Source organism: Platalea leucorodia, assembly GCF_965183815.1.
Source record: "Platalea leucorodia genome assembly, chromosome: 2".
Lineage (NCBI taxonomy): Eukaryota > Metazoa > Chordata > Aves > Pelecaniformes > Threskiornithidae > Platalea > Platalea leucorodia.
The window spans coordinates 66,617,287-66,635,848 of NC_138824.1; the positions used below are offsets into that span (position 1 = coordinate 66,617,287).

Here is an 18,562-nt window from a genome sequence, read left to right on the forward strand (position 1 = left end):
AAGAAATCAAACGAAGAAAAAGCTTTTGAGCCTACTGGCAGGGATCTGATTATGAAGTAAGTAAAAAGGTAAGAGAGGAAGAGACTAAAACCAGAAGCTTTAAAGAACTTATGACAGAGAGAAGGAAATAAGGCACCCCAGGGAGTGTGGTGTGTGTGTGGGGGTGGGTATTCAACTATAAGAAACAAAATAGCAAAACAGAAGCAGCACATCCTTAAATTACCTGGGGGTTTCCTACCTAACTGGTGAGTAAGGGTTTCCTCCAAAGTGCTGAGTATAGCCAAGTCAAACAACTATCCCAGGTTGGCCACAGATGGTAATATCTTAAATAAAAATTCAGATATGCTGGTAAGCGACCTGAACAGATAGACATCTGTAACAACCAGGAGAGCATGAAGCACAGCAGATTGGAGGAAAGCACCTGAATCTCACGACACAACACACTTGAACCACAGGACACAATAACCCAGAACTCTTGGGCCAAGGGAATGCATCAGCTGAGAGTCTGGATCAAATCTCAACAACTTTTGGGTAACAGAGGGTATGCACAGGAAGGGAAGGCAAGGGTATGAGATGGTTTAATGAGAGCCATGGCACCAACAGAATGAAAACCCAGCCAACTTTTTCTCATCCCTACCCAGTCCAAGTATAATGATTTCTGTACTAAATAAATCCTTGAACACTCTTTCACATAGATTCTCACATCATATATTTAATTAGATGTATTATAGTAGCAAACAAACCTTTCTAAATTAAAAAAAACCCAACTCACAGTTTAAAAAGAAAAGCAGTAATTATTTGTGGACCTAGAAAACAATCAAAGGTGCCTTCAAACACCACATGGAGGCTACAACCTTCTGTATTGGGCATGCCTTGGCACACCCGAGGTCGGTGGAACTTTTAATGCTTTAAATACACAACTTGAAACAACTCAGAACAACTTTTGATTACATTTATGTGAATAATCAGACAATCTAGGATCTTGATTATTAAAGGGCAGTGATCTTTCCTACACATGCAATACTTTCATCAAGGAATTCAAATTAAGCTGATTCATCACCACTGCTGAAACCCGGTGGCAGTTAAGTTGCCAACTGAGTCCCAAAGTAATGCTGATGCATTGAATTCTTTTTGATAAAGACAACTGGGCTAAGATTATACAAATTGTGTCACAGTTAACATGAAAATGCTCTCCAGCTAGAATTCAAGAAATAACATTAATAACTTGATGCTGACTAGATTTACATAACTATAAAGATGTTAACATATCTCACTGCGATTACAGACAATGCAGTAATCAAGTAGGGGAGGTAAAAAAATAAAAATCACACAGTATCATGTATTTAACAGTAAGATCAAGTCATTATATCCTCAAAAACTATGTTTTATTAAAAAACAAAGTACAGAAATGTTCAATCCAAATCAGCATTCAGATACACCCAGTTTGTGAAAGGCAGGAAGCAGAACTGTGGAGTCTTCCTTAGTTATCCAAACAGCAACGTACAGATTAGGCTTGTTACGTTTTATTTACCTGAATTTTTTACACTAAGGCAGATAGAGCTATTCATTCCAAGAAGCACAAACACCATAGGCATCAAAAAGCACATTTTGTAATAGACTTTCCCATGAAATTAACTGAAAAATGCTCCTCAATGTCTCTGACTTGGCAAGAAGAGAGATCAAATAGGATTCATAAACCATTCATTTAAAAACCAGCTGTCACAGGATGGTGACTTGCCTACTTTGAATTGTTCCTCTGCTCCTACAAGGCCATTTACTTCATTGTGACACTTGATGATGCTAAAATCAGTGAAGTGGGTACTGAAACATCTCACATGTAAGGCAACACGTGCAGCTTTTCAGAACTAGTGCAACACTTTCAGTCATCAATTGCTGTTCTTTCTTCTTATCAGTACTGGGTATACTGTTATGACTGTTGGTGCCCTTAGCTCCTTACAAGTTTCAGCAGAGAAAGGGACCATCTCTCCTGGAGACATGCTATTGTGTTCTGTGCCTAGAGGATCACACTGTGAATATAACACAGAAATTGCAGGAAGGATGTTTTGGGGCCATTCTGTGGAAACACCAAAGAAAGTGGGTCCTGCAGACAAACCTTCCGTTAGCAGTGAAATCTTCTTAATAAAGCATAATCCTCTGCAACACCACAACTGTAAAGCACTGGCCTCCTACGACTCTCCACAATTTTTAAGACTTTAGGAGAATACCCACCTGGAATGATCCTGCCTGATGCTTTCTCCTCTAAAAATGTATAAACATATTCTCTTACAGGTAGTGTTTCAGAAAAAAAAACATTAAATGATTTAGTCTTTTCTGAGTGATGGCCTACTACTGAGTCATCACAAAGCAATAGCCAGAAGGTACCTGGAGAAGAAGGCACAGACTTTTAATGGAAGACAAAATACCTCAGCCAGTTGGACGGGGTAAAGTACCAGGTGAGATTTCCTGCGCAATGAGAGCACATCAGAATGGTAAACCTGGGACCCTACCAGGAGCAAAGCATTACACATATTGTGGACAGTTTCTGCTGGCACACTGTCCCATTTTACCTTCTACCCTGAAAGGTCAGTCATGTCCTAGGTTCAGCTAAAACCTATGACATCTCATCCCAAAGAAGGCTCTGCTTCACCAAGTGGTGGTTATACTGTTGTTTGTACACCACTAAGATCCTTGGTGATGAAAAACAATGCAAAGTAAGCTCTCTTTAAAAAAGTTTTTAGTGTCTTGTCACTTTAGATCTTCTTAGGGAAAAATCAAGATGCAAATTAGGGCATGGTCAGGTAGGCATTCTGGTATAACCAGCTGTAATTAGTAGCGCACATCAGCTTTATAATTTCAGTTATTACACAAACAGTTCATACTTGCATGAAGTTTCTCCTCCTATTTTGGTACCAAAAGGGATCACTGGGATCGCATAGTCTGGCCTCTTTCAAGTCAGTGATGAAAGCTCTTACCTAGTCAAGTTGTGCAACAAGTTCATGATGTCTACTGCATCTCCACAGTAGCTTCTTGAAAGAAATCAAGGCTTAACTCAAAGGACTCAAAATGATTTAAATACCCTCACAATGTTCTACAGGAAACTGTTCACTGATTAATAATCTTGACTCCAAAAAAAAAAAAAAAAAAAAAGTGTTTTACTACTTGTTTCCCACTAAATTAGCCTTTAGCTCCCAACCATTGGGTATCACTGTGGTAAGAATAAGTAACCATACAATCAGAAGGAATCTCCTCTGAATATCGTGCATAACGTGGTTTCACCACCACATTTACCAGGTCTTCAATCCTTCCTGTAGCTCTTCTACAAACCCTTCTGAGTTAAACATCATCCTTTTTAGCCTGATCTCCTGAAGATATAGGCTTATGAGAAAATGCTTTCTGTCTACATTTGGCCATCAATCTCCTACTGATGATTTTTTTTAATCAGTTGATGATTTCCACAATATTTGAAAAAGTGGTAGAGATCTCAAAAGATTCTCAAAACATTCAGTTCTACGAATTCTGTTAAATCCAATGGCTGTGTAGGGAAGAGAGCACCACTGGATGTCCCCAGGGAGGAAAGGGCTGCACATGGTGGTTCAGCGACTCTCCGTAGCCTTTGCCTCAACAGTGCATAAACAGCAAGAGTCGGCCATCCCACTCTGCCACCTCTCACCAACACGATGTTGAGGATAGCAGGGCAGGAAACTGAACAATACGGCAGCGGCTGTCAAACAACTAAAAGGGTAACACCATGTGCAGCCAGTACATCTGCAGCTGTATAGACTCTTGCTTCTATTGAAGCTTGTATGAAATTATTACAAAACCATCAGCTTGGAAGCAAGTCAACTGTAAAATGAGTTAAAATTAATTGCAGACACTACTGCCTCCAAAAGCACAGCCTCCTTGCCAATTTCTGTGCTTGTTAGAATGATATCTCGCATTTTCTTTCAAAATATTTCCCTTTCCTCTTTGTATTTGAGAGAGCAAAATGATTAAAGGAAGAACTAGCAAACTACCTTGCACAGTGGGAAGGAAAAGAGTGGGACAGTGAAAATGACTGATCTCAAAGTGCTATTAAATTAAAAATGTATATTAAAAGACTTTTAATCCTTCCCACTCACAAGTGCTTTGTATGTTACAAATATATAATTAGCAACACAGATGAAATATTTCACAATCAACTCTTACTGAAAATGCCAGAAAATGGCATACAAGTCCAAGCTTTACAGCAGGGGTGGCAGGGGGGAGCGGAGTACAGTGGACACCAGGTGATTTTAGCACTGTTGGCTCTGGAAGGAACTTGGTCATAGTACATAACCAGTTGTGCTCCCAGTACAGTAATGTACCCAGAAACATGAACATGATTTCTAGCTCATCTGGATGGAGTAGGGAAAGAGATACTTTCTCATTATTGCTACATACACTGTCAGTCTTCTTGCAATAGCTTCCTTCTCAACAAATAGTTCTGTGAACAATAGAGTTAATGAAGGGCGTTTTCTGTGCATTGTGTACCATGTCTTTATTCTCCTTATACTTGTAAAAAAACCCAACTTCAACCCCTGGAGCCCTGTGACTTCCCCTATTCCTATCATACCTTGATGTCCCCAGTTCCCTCTTCTACTCCCTACATATCACCTTGGCAAGTCTTGCTCTTGGAGCAACAGATAAAAAACTTGCAGAGAAAACTGAGATTTCTAGATTGCGTCCCATCACATTGCTCCTTTAGAAGCTTCACCAGCATTGGTTTTGTATGGTGCCTGCCACAGAAGCTGTAGGAATTCCAACAGTCATTCAGAATGAAGCAGTATATAAATTTACCTTTGTATTATGCTAAATACCATGTACTTCAAAGAGCTTCTTGATACAGGGCATGTTGCAAGACAGTTAACTAATTCTTCCGAGGGCCCTACCTCAAACGCAATTGAACTGCTCCAGCTGATCACCATTAAAAGACATCAGTGAAGTAAAAACCACAGACATTTGGGGTACTGCAGCATATCCAAGGTGATAACAATTCACGTTTCTCAAAGTCCATGCATCTCTTTCTTACAAATATGGGTACTACAGGAATGCTCTCTAATGCCCCCAAACCACCCTGACACTGTGACCTTAAGCACATTTAGAAGTTAAAAGTCGTTTATCAAAAGGATCTATGCTTGAATAATTTGCCCCCATTTATAATCCCAGACTATGTTTACTCCTCTGTGTAAAACAGGAAGTACCCTCACGTTATTTAAACAGTGGCACTTACTCTTGAAACAGACTGACTTAGAAGAGTTATGTTCCAGTCTTGAATTACAAACTCAGTTTTATACGTATTCCAGAGAGTCATGCAATAACGATTCGATCTCAAAATCACAAGCATTTTAAAACATGTTCTGCTGGAGGTGGACTACTGCCAAAGGGTCTAATCGAAGAAGTTGCTCTTGATGAGGATTACAGATAAGAAGATACATGTTTATGATTTGAGTAAACAAAGAATTTCATGAACAGAGGAGAAGCAATGAAGAAACACCGACTACAAAACCAAAGAAGGGTGAAACTGAAACTTCATTTAGTGGGAAACCTGGCAGCAGGAAGAGATTTATAGATATGGGGAAGTTTGATGGAGAGTGAGCAATTTAAACTTGATTTAGGCTACAAAACAGTCAAGAGAAGTTTTGGTGGGGATGGAGAAGCAAAGAGGAAAGAACTACGTAGATGGCAGACAGTGTAACCTCAATGCTACCAGAGCTGGGAGGAAGGAAAAAAAAAAAAATTGATGTACTATGCTAAAGCCTTGGACAGAGATACATATCCATTCCTTCTCTCTTCCCCTCCCTACTCCCCAAAACCCACAGTCTTGCAGCACTACATGATAAAAATATCAGATACTATGTGATTTAATCTCTGAGCAATTTTCCCCCACCAGTTTGTTATGAAACAAATACAAGATTAAAAGCACAACCAAGATGCAATCCTGTAGGAAAAGGCGCTGCCTGATGCAGGGTATGGTCTCTAGAGAAAGAGGATTGTGACACATTTTAATGGATGCATGAGTTTATTGAAAGTGACGCCTTGAAACCACTTTATGCCCTCATTAGCATTCCCTACCAACAGCAAACAGAAGTGGAAATGTTTCAAAATACTGTGAGGTGACCTGATTGATGCATACGTTAAACTGTCCTGCTTGTAGTCAGTAACACCATTTTTTTTTCCTAACTGATTCAGCTCATATTTCAGGCAGGAAAATAAGCTTCATTTGACCCTGAAGTGAGTTCAAAGCTGGCTGTACGCTGTATGTCTCTGCAACAGAGCAGAAACTTCTCTAAAGCAACACATAAATGTATATTCTCTAAACCTGGAAGCAGCAAACCCAAGAGGCAGGGTGGCTCAGGGACCCATTTTGAATGTAGGCAAAAAGTGCTGAGAGCTGTAACCCACTGCCAGCTCTGGCCTCAGGCCACTTCCAGACTCAACAGGAGCTGCAGCCTTGCACCAGGCCAACCTACCATAAAGAGCCTGAGACTGAGCGCTGCTGCCTTACGTAGTCACAAAATAGCATCATCAGCACACTGCCTCCATGAGGGAGTGCCTCCTGTTGACTTCGTTGCAGAGCACCACCTCTAATTTGGAAAAGGAAAATACAGTACGGCACACCACACTCAAGAGAGGAGTAAACCCTGCTCTATACCACTGACAAGTAACTAAAGTCCACCCAACACCACCACCCCCTATTACAGAAAACTGAAATACTATGAGAAATTAAAGAAATTGCATCAAGCTAATGGGTCCCAGCGTTTTCAGCATTAAAATGGAATTCAGAAAAAAATATATTACAAAACAGCACAGAAAAGCATTATCTAAAACTGGCTACCCTTCCTGCACTCCTGCTTTCCACTCTTATCAGTGTCAGAGAGAGAGCCATGACAGAAAGCCGACAAAATTTGATCTTCAGCATTAGATACAATATACCCTTGCATTTCCAAGTTCTCCCTTTAATCCAACCCTTCAGACAGTTTCTTTAAGTATTCCTAGGATCTGATGAAGATAGTTATCTATAGGAAAGTAAACTAGCTCCAGCGTAAATGAGCAAAGCAGGAAACAAGCTAATTACTAAAGGAAAATTCTCAGATGACTCAAAGATGATGGCTGTATGTTTTAATTTTAAACAAAAGCATTTAAATATATTCCATGATTGAAGGACTAGCTGCACTCCTGTAGTTTTTCAAGGTGTTTCCAAATGCAATCACAGGTGACAACAGCAAACCTTCACCAGACAAGATAGGATCATGTTTTCCTCTTACTCTTAGATGAGGATGCAGACTGCTGATCCACAAGCAGGAATGGCCATTATCTCAGCCCTTCCGACTAGACTTGATATATGTGGCTTTGCCCTTCAGGAGCGAAACAGAGAGGCTGATCCTCTAAAATTTTCAAAATGGAGCATCGTTTACTTTAACCTTAGAAACATCACGTTGCGTAAGAGAATTTAAAGCAGTTCCATAAAGTCAGACTGATTTAGGGGAATGATTACCAACCTGCGAGCAACGTGCTGCCCATGCCACTTCCCAGCAAAGCTCATGGACTAGGACATTCACATCTATTAATGTGAGCAATCGGAGAGGAAGGCCAGATGCTGCCCACTGCATGCTCTGTGCTCTAGTCACATGGCAGAGAAGGCTGGGCAACCACCAGCAAGTCCCAGCACTCCCACCCCTGGGCAGAGACCTTCAGCTTTAACCACACTTAACAAATGACACCTTCCTCCTTACCTCCCTCTTCCTCTTCAGAAGGGCTTTTAAAGCTCTGAAATGCCCACAGCTCAGTCACTCTTCTCTTAATGACCCCTGAAGTGTTTACCTTAGGGATGTCGTATCTACTTATTGTTTCCTTTCCTGCTTGCTCTTGCAAGCAGCCCATTTAACTTTGGTCCACATGGTCACAATACATCTTGTAGAGCTCCCAAGAGAGTTGCATGGCATTTAAGTTTAATTCATAAATTAATGCAGAAGAGCCACGTCTTCCACACCAGAACTACAAATGCTTCGGTTATCAAATAAAATGTCAGCATTGCTAATGTATTTGTAGATTCATGAATTGCTTACTGGAAAACTGTGTTACTACATATGAAAGACAGCAGTGGCTACTAAACCACATACGTTATTATTTAGCTATATAGATTTACTGGAGGGGAGAATAAAAGGAGCATGGGGAGCGGGGAGCTCTCCAAAGCAGATGTTTCCAAGCTTTTTTAAACCTAAGAGACAAGACATAAGCCAACACTTGAAGGAGCAGCTGGGGACACTGAATAAATACAGACATTTAAATGTGACTAATTACATACACATGCTGGAATTCTCAAAGGAAGATCAGGGAGCCAGGCTCCCAGCTCACGCTGACTTTCAACAGGAGTTCAGTGGCCTGTTCCTTCAGGCATGCTGGAACTCAGATGTCATCTTGCTAAATACAGAACACTGCTTCTAAATGTTGCCTCTGGTAGCATAACCACAGCGAAGCCTACGGATTTCTACAAAGCTATCTGCAGGAGCCCTCCTCTTTATTCAATAAATACGAATGCATGTACCTGCTGATCCTAGCCTATGTTGCTCTGCAAGATGAGAGAAAGTTGTCTGGACCAGCCCAGAGGCCTTAAAGCCTTTGGGGAACCACCCCTGTGCTGAACACAAATGTGCTGCACAGAATCTGTTCTAACGATGGTGGGGAAAGGTTTACAAAAGGTCTAGGGCTCCTTTCTGGTTACCTCTATTGTGAAGCAGGAAGGATAGCTGTATATGTAAAGTGGTGGCTCAGAAAAAATTTAGGGAGAAGCACGTGCCATTGTTTTTCAGATGTATTCATGGTCTATGGGTACACATACTCCGTTCATTACTTAGTTCAAACACTTCAACCTGGCACAGCTGCAGAAAGAGCATCCTCCCCTTGTCCCTGCTGCTCATTTTCCTTCCTCTGCATTACAGAAAAAGAATAGTGCCGTTTCTAGGATGCACAGGATTAAGGCCTGATTCAGCTTAAAAAAACATGAGGGGAAAAAAAATAAAAATACACCATTGCTGAAGCAGCCACCAGGAGCCGTGTGTCAGCACAAAGGGGTGGGTACGGACACAAGCAGCAGGAAGCATGGGAAAGTCTTGACTACTTCTTTCCATGGCCTTAGTACCTTAAAATGTTCATGAAATTACAGACACATTTCTGGCAGGTGACAAAACACTTGACAAACAAGAGATGGCCTTCACTTTACAGCCAATGGAAGGTGAGGCCAGATGTTGGTAGCCACAACAAACAGCAGCTGACTGTGCAGAGGGCCAGGAAGGCTATGGCTGTAAAGGTGTGGAGGAACACAACACGAGATCTTCTGTGAGTGAAGGACAAAGAGGGGAGAAGCCAGAACCTCCTGAATAAGACTTAGTTTTTACTAGCACTCAAGATGACTCGCTGCATGGCACAACAATAGTTAGTACAAATGCAGTTACATGAAGGTACCAGGCCACAAAGTCCATACATGTTGTCTTTTATCTGAAAAGCATGTGGGCAAAGCTCTGTTCTCAGCAGGCTGTAGGTCTGCTCTCTCTGTATGTCGGGAATATAACGCACATCAAGAGCCCGCATCCCAAGTCCTCTAACAGGGACATGAGACGCTTAGGGAGACCCAGCTGACAACTGTGTCCAAGCCAGTCACTAGGACCACCAGGTTTCGCAGCAGTTCCACAGAGGGAGCCCGCAAGCAGCAAAGCGTTCCCAGAAGAAGCATGCAAAAGTGAGAGCTGTTGTTCTTACAGAGGATGACAGCAAGAGCTTCTGGGGGACAGAAGAAGTCTGAGTGTGGTGCCTGCATCTGTATTGTCAATGTAACTTTTAAATCCACTAATCCTTCTCCTTATAATCTCTTTTGCAGAGATTCAGTCCAGGAGATTGTGCTCTAACAGCTGGCAGAGACCAGGGCCTCTGAAGGGCTCTGATGAAGCACAACAGCTTAGTGGTTTAGGGCTAAATGAAAGTATTGAATGCTTCCTAAGGAGAAGCTATTAGGTAACAATTTTTAAACTGATTTTTTTGCTTCCTCTGCAGAGGCTAAGGAAGCTCACATGCCTTTTGCATTTTAAAATAATCTACTACTTAATGTTCAAGAGCTCAGCACTTAACAATTTTAATTTGCCCTTCCATTCAGATGAATTTTCCCATCCACCCGTCCAGCTGACTGTTCACGGTGTGCTCCATGGGACTGCAGGCTGGCTCAGCAAGGCCCCAGCTGCTTTCCAGGCTTTCTGGAATGCAGAGGTGGCAGCAATGCGCACAGGCTCAGAGGGCACACTGGTGAAGACCTATGGGTAAGCTCATAAGAAAACTGATCTTTATTTTCTGGATAGGTAAAAAAGTTTCCTAATTAGGCCTAGTCTTCTTTCAGCCTGCATACGTGTCTTTGAAAACAAGCACTACTCTGGGGCTTAAAAAAGTGTGCGTCTCTAAGGTATTTTTAAACAGCTGCCCACTGGAAGCAGCTTTTGTTCTCCTTGTAAACCTGAATTGTTTAACCAGTTATATCTATGAGGCCATTCTCAGGGTAGTGTTTATCTTTGCAGCTAAGAGCTTCATTAAAAAAAAAATTAAACTTAAAAAAAGGAAGTCAAGGAAGTTCACAAGACAAGGGTTAGATTCATCAGAACAGTCTGTTTTTAAGATGAAGTGATTCTAGGTTCTTGCTCATGGTTTTACAGCCTCGTCTTACTTGCTCACTGTAACAAATTCATGAGCTGTCCACAAGAAAAATCAGTTATCTTCACAAAACAATCAGAAGCTGCACTCCCCTAATACGCCCAGTCTCTGCTTTTCACTCATGAACTACCTATAACAAAGGTACTGCCTCCCCTACCTTTGCTGCTATTCCCACTGGCGAATTCTGGCTATACAGACATTTAGTTGAGCATTGCTTAATTACCACACTCCCTTCTCACATGCCTAAGCACTAGAACCAAACTATCTATGAACAAACCTGAACAAGATTTCAGATCATGTGGAAAAACGTTAAGAGCTGCAGTTTACTGTATACCTCCCTAAAGCAAACAGTGTGGCATTAAGAAAATGCTGGACTACGTTCTAAAGTGCCTTTTTTCCCCCAATGTAATCATTCCCCTTTCTTTTTCTTCATCATTCCCTTCCTCTTTCCCACTTGTAAGACACATTGCCATGAAAACCTGCACCAATGGAACTACATACTCTAGAAATATTTTTATTTCCCAATTCCCTTATTTAAACTGCTACGCTCTACTCTCACTTACCACTCGAATAACAAATAGCCATGGAAAATAGCCAGAGCCAAAGAGAGTGTCCAGGTCAGCTACAGAAGAGAAGACAACAATGGGAAAAGATGGCTTCAGCAGACATAAGCTTGCTCAGGCTCTGATTTTCAAGTTTTGTTTCTAAGAGCCAAGGGCTGGTTTTAAATCAAGATAAACTCTGAACATTATGATTCAGTGGTTAAAACCTCAGGATTTTTGTACGCGTTTCAGCTAATACATTGTGTTCACTGAACAATACCTTGCAAATCACAGTTGCAGAATGCTTTGCAAGCCAGTCCAAGTATTTTCTCTGCATTGTAGAAAGTGAACAAAATAGTCTTCAAATCAAGGCCATACAGGCAAAAATTTGAATAAAGATTTAAGACCTGTCTGGTCAAATGAATAGAAAGTTAGAAAAACATGCTGCACGCTGCCATACTGTTACAGTTGTCATTGCCTTATTGCTTTTCATGAAGCAAGAAGCTCCGCGTGTTACATGTTAAGAAGGACCTTTTCAGACACTTATTTCTAGCATTTCAGGAATTTTACTTAAAAATCCATTGGTACTATAATGTTACCAGGGCTCATTTAACTGAAGACAAAACCTTTAAAAGAAAGCTGGCTGTGGCATGGCATACTCCCTCAGAACAAAATAATGTGAGGCAAACACTTCTGAAGGTCCTTCAGTATACCACCTAACTATTCAAAACAGACCATGGTGAGAGTGGAAGGATGTTCCAGTTAATCTGTGTTTGCAGAGTCCCAGACATCACAGGGTCTTAACCCACAATTAGGGTTCAAAGGATATGGACAGAGGCCTTTGTGGCTCTATCACACCACTAAGGAGTGCACTACACACTTCCAGAAAGGCCAAAGCAAAAAAAATCTGGTACTCAGGACAACTGTGCTCCTCTTCACTCTCCAAGCACAGTATCCTCCAGGCCTGCTCTGAGAACAGCCCAAGCTTAGTGCTAAGCCCACTGTCCCATGTGTCCCACACACATATACCCTCTCACATAGCAGATATACAGTGGGGTAGAAAGACAAGAAACTGCCTTTTCCCACCTTCTATTTCCCCCTCTCCTGCAAAGCCCTAGGACCTATAGCAATACAAATAACACTTCAACAAAAGATGCCAGCCTAGGAGTTGGGAGATGCAGGTTTGAACCCTGGTTTCCCCGAAGGCGCGAGATCATCATTACTTGGTCATATTCAAATTGCACAATGGAAAATGACACAATGAGAGTCCTCAGGTAGTAGCTGAAGGAAGGTTGGGCCCTCCAGGTAGTGCACAGCTATACTGATATAGCAACTTTTGTTCTGAAAGAGCTACAGCTGTGTTCCAGTGGCATTGTGCCCTAGTTAGTAAGTTCACTGGAGGTCAGAGCCTACACAGCAACTTGCACCAGACTATGCCTGTTATTCACCCTGCCTCATCACAACAGACTGTGGAGAGAAAGACTTCAAACGTACTTACTCGCAGAGCTCTGGTAGGGCCCGGATGGCTAGAAGGTATATGCACAGGCGTGGAAGATCACATTCCCCAGCACATCCTCATATCAACAGTGTGCCTAGAAGGATGCAGGTCAACCACATGGCTCACCTGCATTTGTTAACAGGTCCTAGATTTAAAGACTACCATGACAGCTTATTAACAAAGCCTTAGCAAAGGCAGTAACAAAATGATGTCAAATACCGGTCTGAAAATAGGGCTGGTCAGAACTTTCCTAGCAGAGCATTTTTTCTATTGACACAGTTGACAAATAGCTAGAAGCGTATGACGCCAACACTCCGATCTTGACAGCTCTTCTGCCAGACAGAGAATACAAAGCAGATTCCTGACAGAAGCCAACCAGTTCTGCCACTGCTCCTGAAGTAGCCACCTACAAGGCTCTGGTGTGGTCAGAGAGCAATGGCCTTCCAGACTCCTCCTCAGAGGAAGGTGAAATCTTGACTCCCATCTGAGTCCTGCAGCTTCTATGTTTCAATTCATTTGAGTGAGATTGGACGACTGATTCTGAGACTGCTTTAATAACTGACAGCAGACTTTTGTTTTGTAACACTCTGTCAACACACAAGTTGTGCTACAAATTTGCTTAGCTGGTAAGGTCCTTAAAGCACATCAGAAGGACATTAATATTATCCTTTGATGTCTTTTTAGTATCTATGCCATGACTAAATTGGATAACTGATTTATTAACATCTAAGACTGTTAGGAAGAAAATTATGTAGATTATGTGGAGAGAAGGAAAAGAGAAAATGAAAAAAAAATCTCACATCCTATAAATTCATAAGGATATCACTGATTAAGAACATTCACTGTCCAATTAATGTTTTGATTCTTCCAACTATTTTTAAATGAAGCATTGCACACTATCTGTAATCAGTGTTCCTCATAACTCCGCAGTTACATTTCAAATCCTACCGTGTTGCAAGCTTATGGCAGACGACACCAGTGTCTGTTATGACTTCACTGAGTCTCAGCTCGAGGTGGACCTTCCCCTGAAATACACCAAAAACAGCATATGATAAGTTAGTTTTATGCACAGCCAGGCATACCATTCCAACTTAAAACAAAGCAAGTCAGTTAATGCAAGTAATTCCAGGAGGAGTTTAAAGATTAAGTAATGGCTGTATAGCTAAGGTATTTCAACTGCCAGAGAATCCAGATTAGTAGCCATTTTGCTAAATTTCAGTGCATAATTCCCACCATTATCTCATCTCTGTATGTTTTACTAATTGAGGGATATGAAGTATCTGTGGTCTGACACAAAAATATTGTGTTGGACTTTTATCTATATTTAGCATTTTAAATATTAAGCAAAGATCTGAAACACAATCATTGAAAAGATATCACAGCAGTGTGTTATAAATGAACAGCTACATGTTTTGAACATTAGAAAAAGAAAAATTATGAAATAATACAAACTGTGAGACAAGTATCAGTAAAACTACATTGGGTAACTAAAAAAGAAAAAGTTCAACCATGTTGTTAGCATTCATAGTATCTACTATTACACAGTCTTCAACTCCTTACCATCACATTAACTTTATTATGACTTGAGCCAAGATGTTATGCTCAAATATGCTAAGAAAATAAAGGCAATCATGAATACAAACTGCATTCCTCTTATTAACTCTATTACATTTCAAAACATGAGCATCCACTCCCACTGGCAAAAGCTCAGCACCACTTTTACAGTGTTATATAGCAAATGCAAAATACGTTTTGTTATTGACCTATTCTGACATGCCAGCACTGCCCAATCATCTTCGGCAAATCACCATGGCCAAAATTGAGTCATTCACCTCCATAACCACCTCTCCTCCACCCTTTTTACCAAAGGACCCTAAAATCCACCCTGCTAGTTAGTCAGAGCTCTAATGTGGGTGTCATCTTTGACTCCAATCTACCTCAACTCATACAGAAGTCTGTTGCCACCCCTTTCATAAGATCTTCCAGATTTGACCTGTCGTCTTTTTGCACGTGACCAAAACTCCTGCCAGAGACTTCCCTGACACTTCTGACTAGTTACAGCAACCTCCTGCTCTATGAGGATGTCTATCCTGTGTAACAGAGTAGAGTGAAGACCAAACCCTGGCAGAAAGAACCTTCCAGTTGCACCTACACTGCTAAGATCTACTTCCTCTACAGCGCATTTGTCTGGACGAAAGCTGGTGAAAGCAGTCCAAAGCAGAGCAGGAGGTGCAGTAACAATTAAGCAGCACGGACATGCAGAAGTTCAGTTCAAGGTCACTCCCTGGTCCTCTTACATTTAGCAGCACAAACAAACACTGAAGTCAGTGCCTGAATACTTGTCCTGAAGAAGCCTATGAGAGATTCTGTTTCTTACTGCTACAGTCATTTTCCCCCCTTCCTCATATACCCCTTTCTTGGTACTATTCTTCCTGTGCTATCTTGAATGCACGCTTCACACTTTTCCTGCATTTCACGCTTTCACTCCTCAAACCTCTATCACCTACTTACACCTTCAGTATTCTGACTCAGTAGTGGGTTTTCCTGTCCGAGGGCTGGAACACAGGCTTTTCAAGTACATGTGGCAGATGATACTGATGTTCATCCACAAAACAAGAAGACCTCTCCAAGCTGTATAAAAGCCTATGTTGCAGAGGCATCGCAGCAGCTCGCTGGCATTCTGAACAGCAAAGGACCCAAACCTGTGTGGGAGCTTAAAAAAGATGGATCCTGCCAGGTGTCTTTTGCATCATTTTAAAGAAAATAATAAAACCAAACAACAATGCAAAAACCAAATGTTGCATTTGGCTGTCAGACTCCTGATTCTTCATGTCTGTTTCAGCAAGACAGGTATCCTCCTTCACCCTTGTCAGTGTATGCAAATGTCAACATCCATCATTTTCTTACAAACTGAAACCTGTCCCCATGAACAAGAGAAGGATTTCTCTGCACAAATGCATAAAACCACTTCTAGACCCATCTCTTTAAGACTCAGTACCACTGCAGTGCCCATCGTACCTGCGCATAACAAGGGCTAGGCACACAACCAGGTAAGAACTCTGGTTAAGCAGGACAGTCTTCTGGCTTTAGTTTTACTAGGTTTTCCCCTTACTCTTCACTGTTCTCTCTTCCATTGGTCACATATTTTATCACAGGAGCTAAACCACTAGCCTCTGGAGAACAAATTTATATTATGAACCTGTAAAAACCACTGCTGCTGTCTTTGTTGATAGCCTGCATATTACCTTTACTAGAGAAATCAACACTAATACAAGTTTTGAAGAAATTAAGAGACAGGAACACAGATTTAGAAACTCTAGAGAAAATCTCTCTTTGTAGAAAAATACCAAGAAGGTAAGATAATGTTTTTATAGAATTATTTCTGCTGATCTTAAACAAAGGCGAGACTGACCTCTCTCAGGAAATAAAGAATGCTTCAATGCATTCAGGTGAGCCTGAATGCAAACTTACAGTGCCCATTTGGCTTGATCTCACACAGATTAAGTAAGATGGAAGCTCCCTATTTTAGAAATTAAGCTGTAACCTTTTAAAGTCAGCAGTACTTCACACATTTTCCCAGCTACATTAAGCACAAAAATATAGCTCTGCCTCTTTTGGGCTGAGAGCCATTTTTTCTTGCAGCTCTCATTTTTCTCTTGTGAAGACTTTGAAAACTGTCAACTGCTCAAAATGTGACTCAAAGCTTCATACAGCAAAACAGAGGTCATGGGATCACTGCGACCAACAGCCCTATGGCTATTCCCAGAACATCTCCTTAATTCCAGTTAAAAACTCAAATATATAAATACATTAAAATAAGGCTACAGTAACATATTTGCAGGCTTAATTCACAGAAAATATAACTCCTACATAAACAGAATGCTTCTTCCCAAATCAATTATACTGTTAGGCAAAACATAAGGATTCACCTGAATAAATTTAATCCTGAGCAATGGCATTAGTTGGGTTTACAAAATACCGGATAACCCAGTTTTCAAAGGGAAGACAGAAAACTATGCAATAAATCAGTATCATAAAACCAACAGTTAATCTAACCAACAGAAGGTCAACCTATACTGGATTAAATGTACCACAGAAACACGGAGTTGCCAATATCTTTATTTACTGACAGTTTATAAAAAAGAAATTCATATTTTTATTATTAAAAGAACTACTGTGGTAATAACAAGAGCCTCCAGTCGTGCTAGGTGCACACAGTTACTGACAGCATTACAAGCATGAAAGATCAGATAATGCAGGAGGATAAAAAAATATTTAGTCCCTGTTTTACAGCTGAAACACTGTGGCTTGGTCCTGCTCAGACAGAATCCCTGTTGCAGAGCCAGGGATTGAGTCTAGGATCAGTCCCAAGCCATAAAGCTTTTTTTCCTTCAGCACAGAAAAAAAAAAAAACTCAGAGAAGAAGCTGGAGCTTTGACAATTTTGAAGTAGAATGCATTAACTAGTAAAAACATTTCCATAAAAAAAATGTTTCAGGATGTTCCTAGAAGCAGCTATGCTCATTAGCATACCCTTCACATTTGGAAGGGTAGGACTTTTTCAAGGAACAAACTGAAGGAGTGCCAACTCAACTGCTGAACACTTCCTTTTCCACTAACTCCGGCTGATATAGATGGGTAGGTTCATAGGTCGTACGTCCTTCCTAATCACATCTAACATCGCATAATGGGGCCAGCCGGCTTCCATTTTTCAGATCTTGATTAAAGAAGTCACCAGTAGACTGAATTTCTTGTAGGGAAGTAGACAGTATTCAAAAGGAAATCAGTAACAAACAAACCTTTTAAAGGGCCTTACTGAGGAAAAGAAAACTTATACTATGCTTGTTAAATATCGCCTTTACTAAAAAATAATCAAATCAAGTTCCAGCCTTGTTAACATTCTCATAACACTAATAGGCATCAGGGAGAACTACACGCACAGTCGTCCGAAAAACAAACTGAAACTGATCACAAGCTTGCAAAGAAAAGGAAAAGCAGACTCAAAGCCCTGTTTTTATAGATACAGGAAAAGCCTGTCTCCAACCACCTCATTTCTCCTTGGAATGCAGCTGTGAGTTACTGTGGATTGAAACACCAGAAAACAGTTGTAAAGCAAGTAAAAGTATACAAATGCTACCTACCTGTATCATGTTTCCAGCAGTTGCAAATTTGCAGTTTAATTTAAACACAGTATGTTGAAGGAGAAAAGGAAACACGTGACCGTAGATTATCCTAAAGTTATTCTTACGACAAAGTTCTGCCATCCTGGCACGAAGCACTGTTAGCATCTTGAACAAGTGGTGGGCCTCAGAGGCAGTGTTTGCACAGTTACCAGGACACCACTGGGAGCCATTTCTGAGTGCAGTTATGTGCACACATTTTGGCCTGGAATCTGACACACACCACATGATCCAGTGACTGTAGATTCAGATGCAACATCTGATCTAACTCAAAACAGATGCGATCTCGTTTTTCAGGGAAAGTTTTATGAAAAAACGCCGACAAACACTAGGAATCTCTGTACTCTCTATCTGAGGCTCTAGTAAATGCACAAAAGACTGACAGTCTGCCTAAGTTCAAAAGACAGGAGCCAAATCTACCCAAATCTCTTAAATCATATCTTTAAGGAACTATCAACCAGATATCCATCCTTTTTGTTACTGTGAAACAGTTTTTAGAAATCTTTCACTTTTTAAAAACATCAAAAGAGCAAGTCTTCATTGTTAAACAGAAACAATCCGCTTGCTTGAATATTAAATATCAAGTCAGTTATCTTCATATACAGGGCTCACACAGCACTGTAATTCTCTATT

At 40.8% G+C, this 18,562-nt stretch overlaps 1 protein-coding gene across 1 annotated transcript in view; it reads right to left on the minus strand.

The window, feature by feature from the left end:
• The window catches only part of RASA3 (RAS p21 protein activator 3), a 133,093-nt gene that overhangs the window by 43,197 nt on the left and 71,334 nt on the right, over positions 1-18,562 (minus strand). Inside the window, exon 5 of the mRNA XM_082335596.1 lies at positions 13,699-13,775. Within this exon, the coding sequence (XP_082191722.1) occupies positions 13,699-13,775 (77 nt within the window). The remainder of the gene's footprint in view (positions 1-13,698; positions 13,776-18,562) is intronic.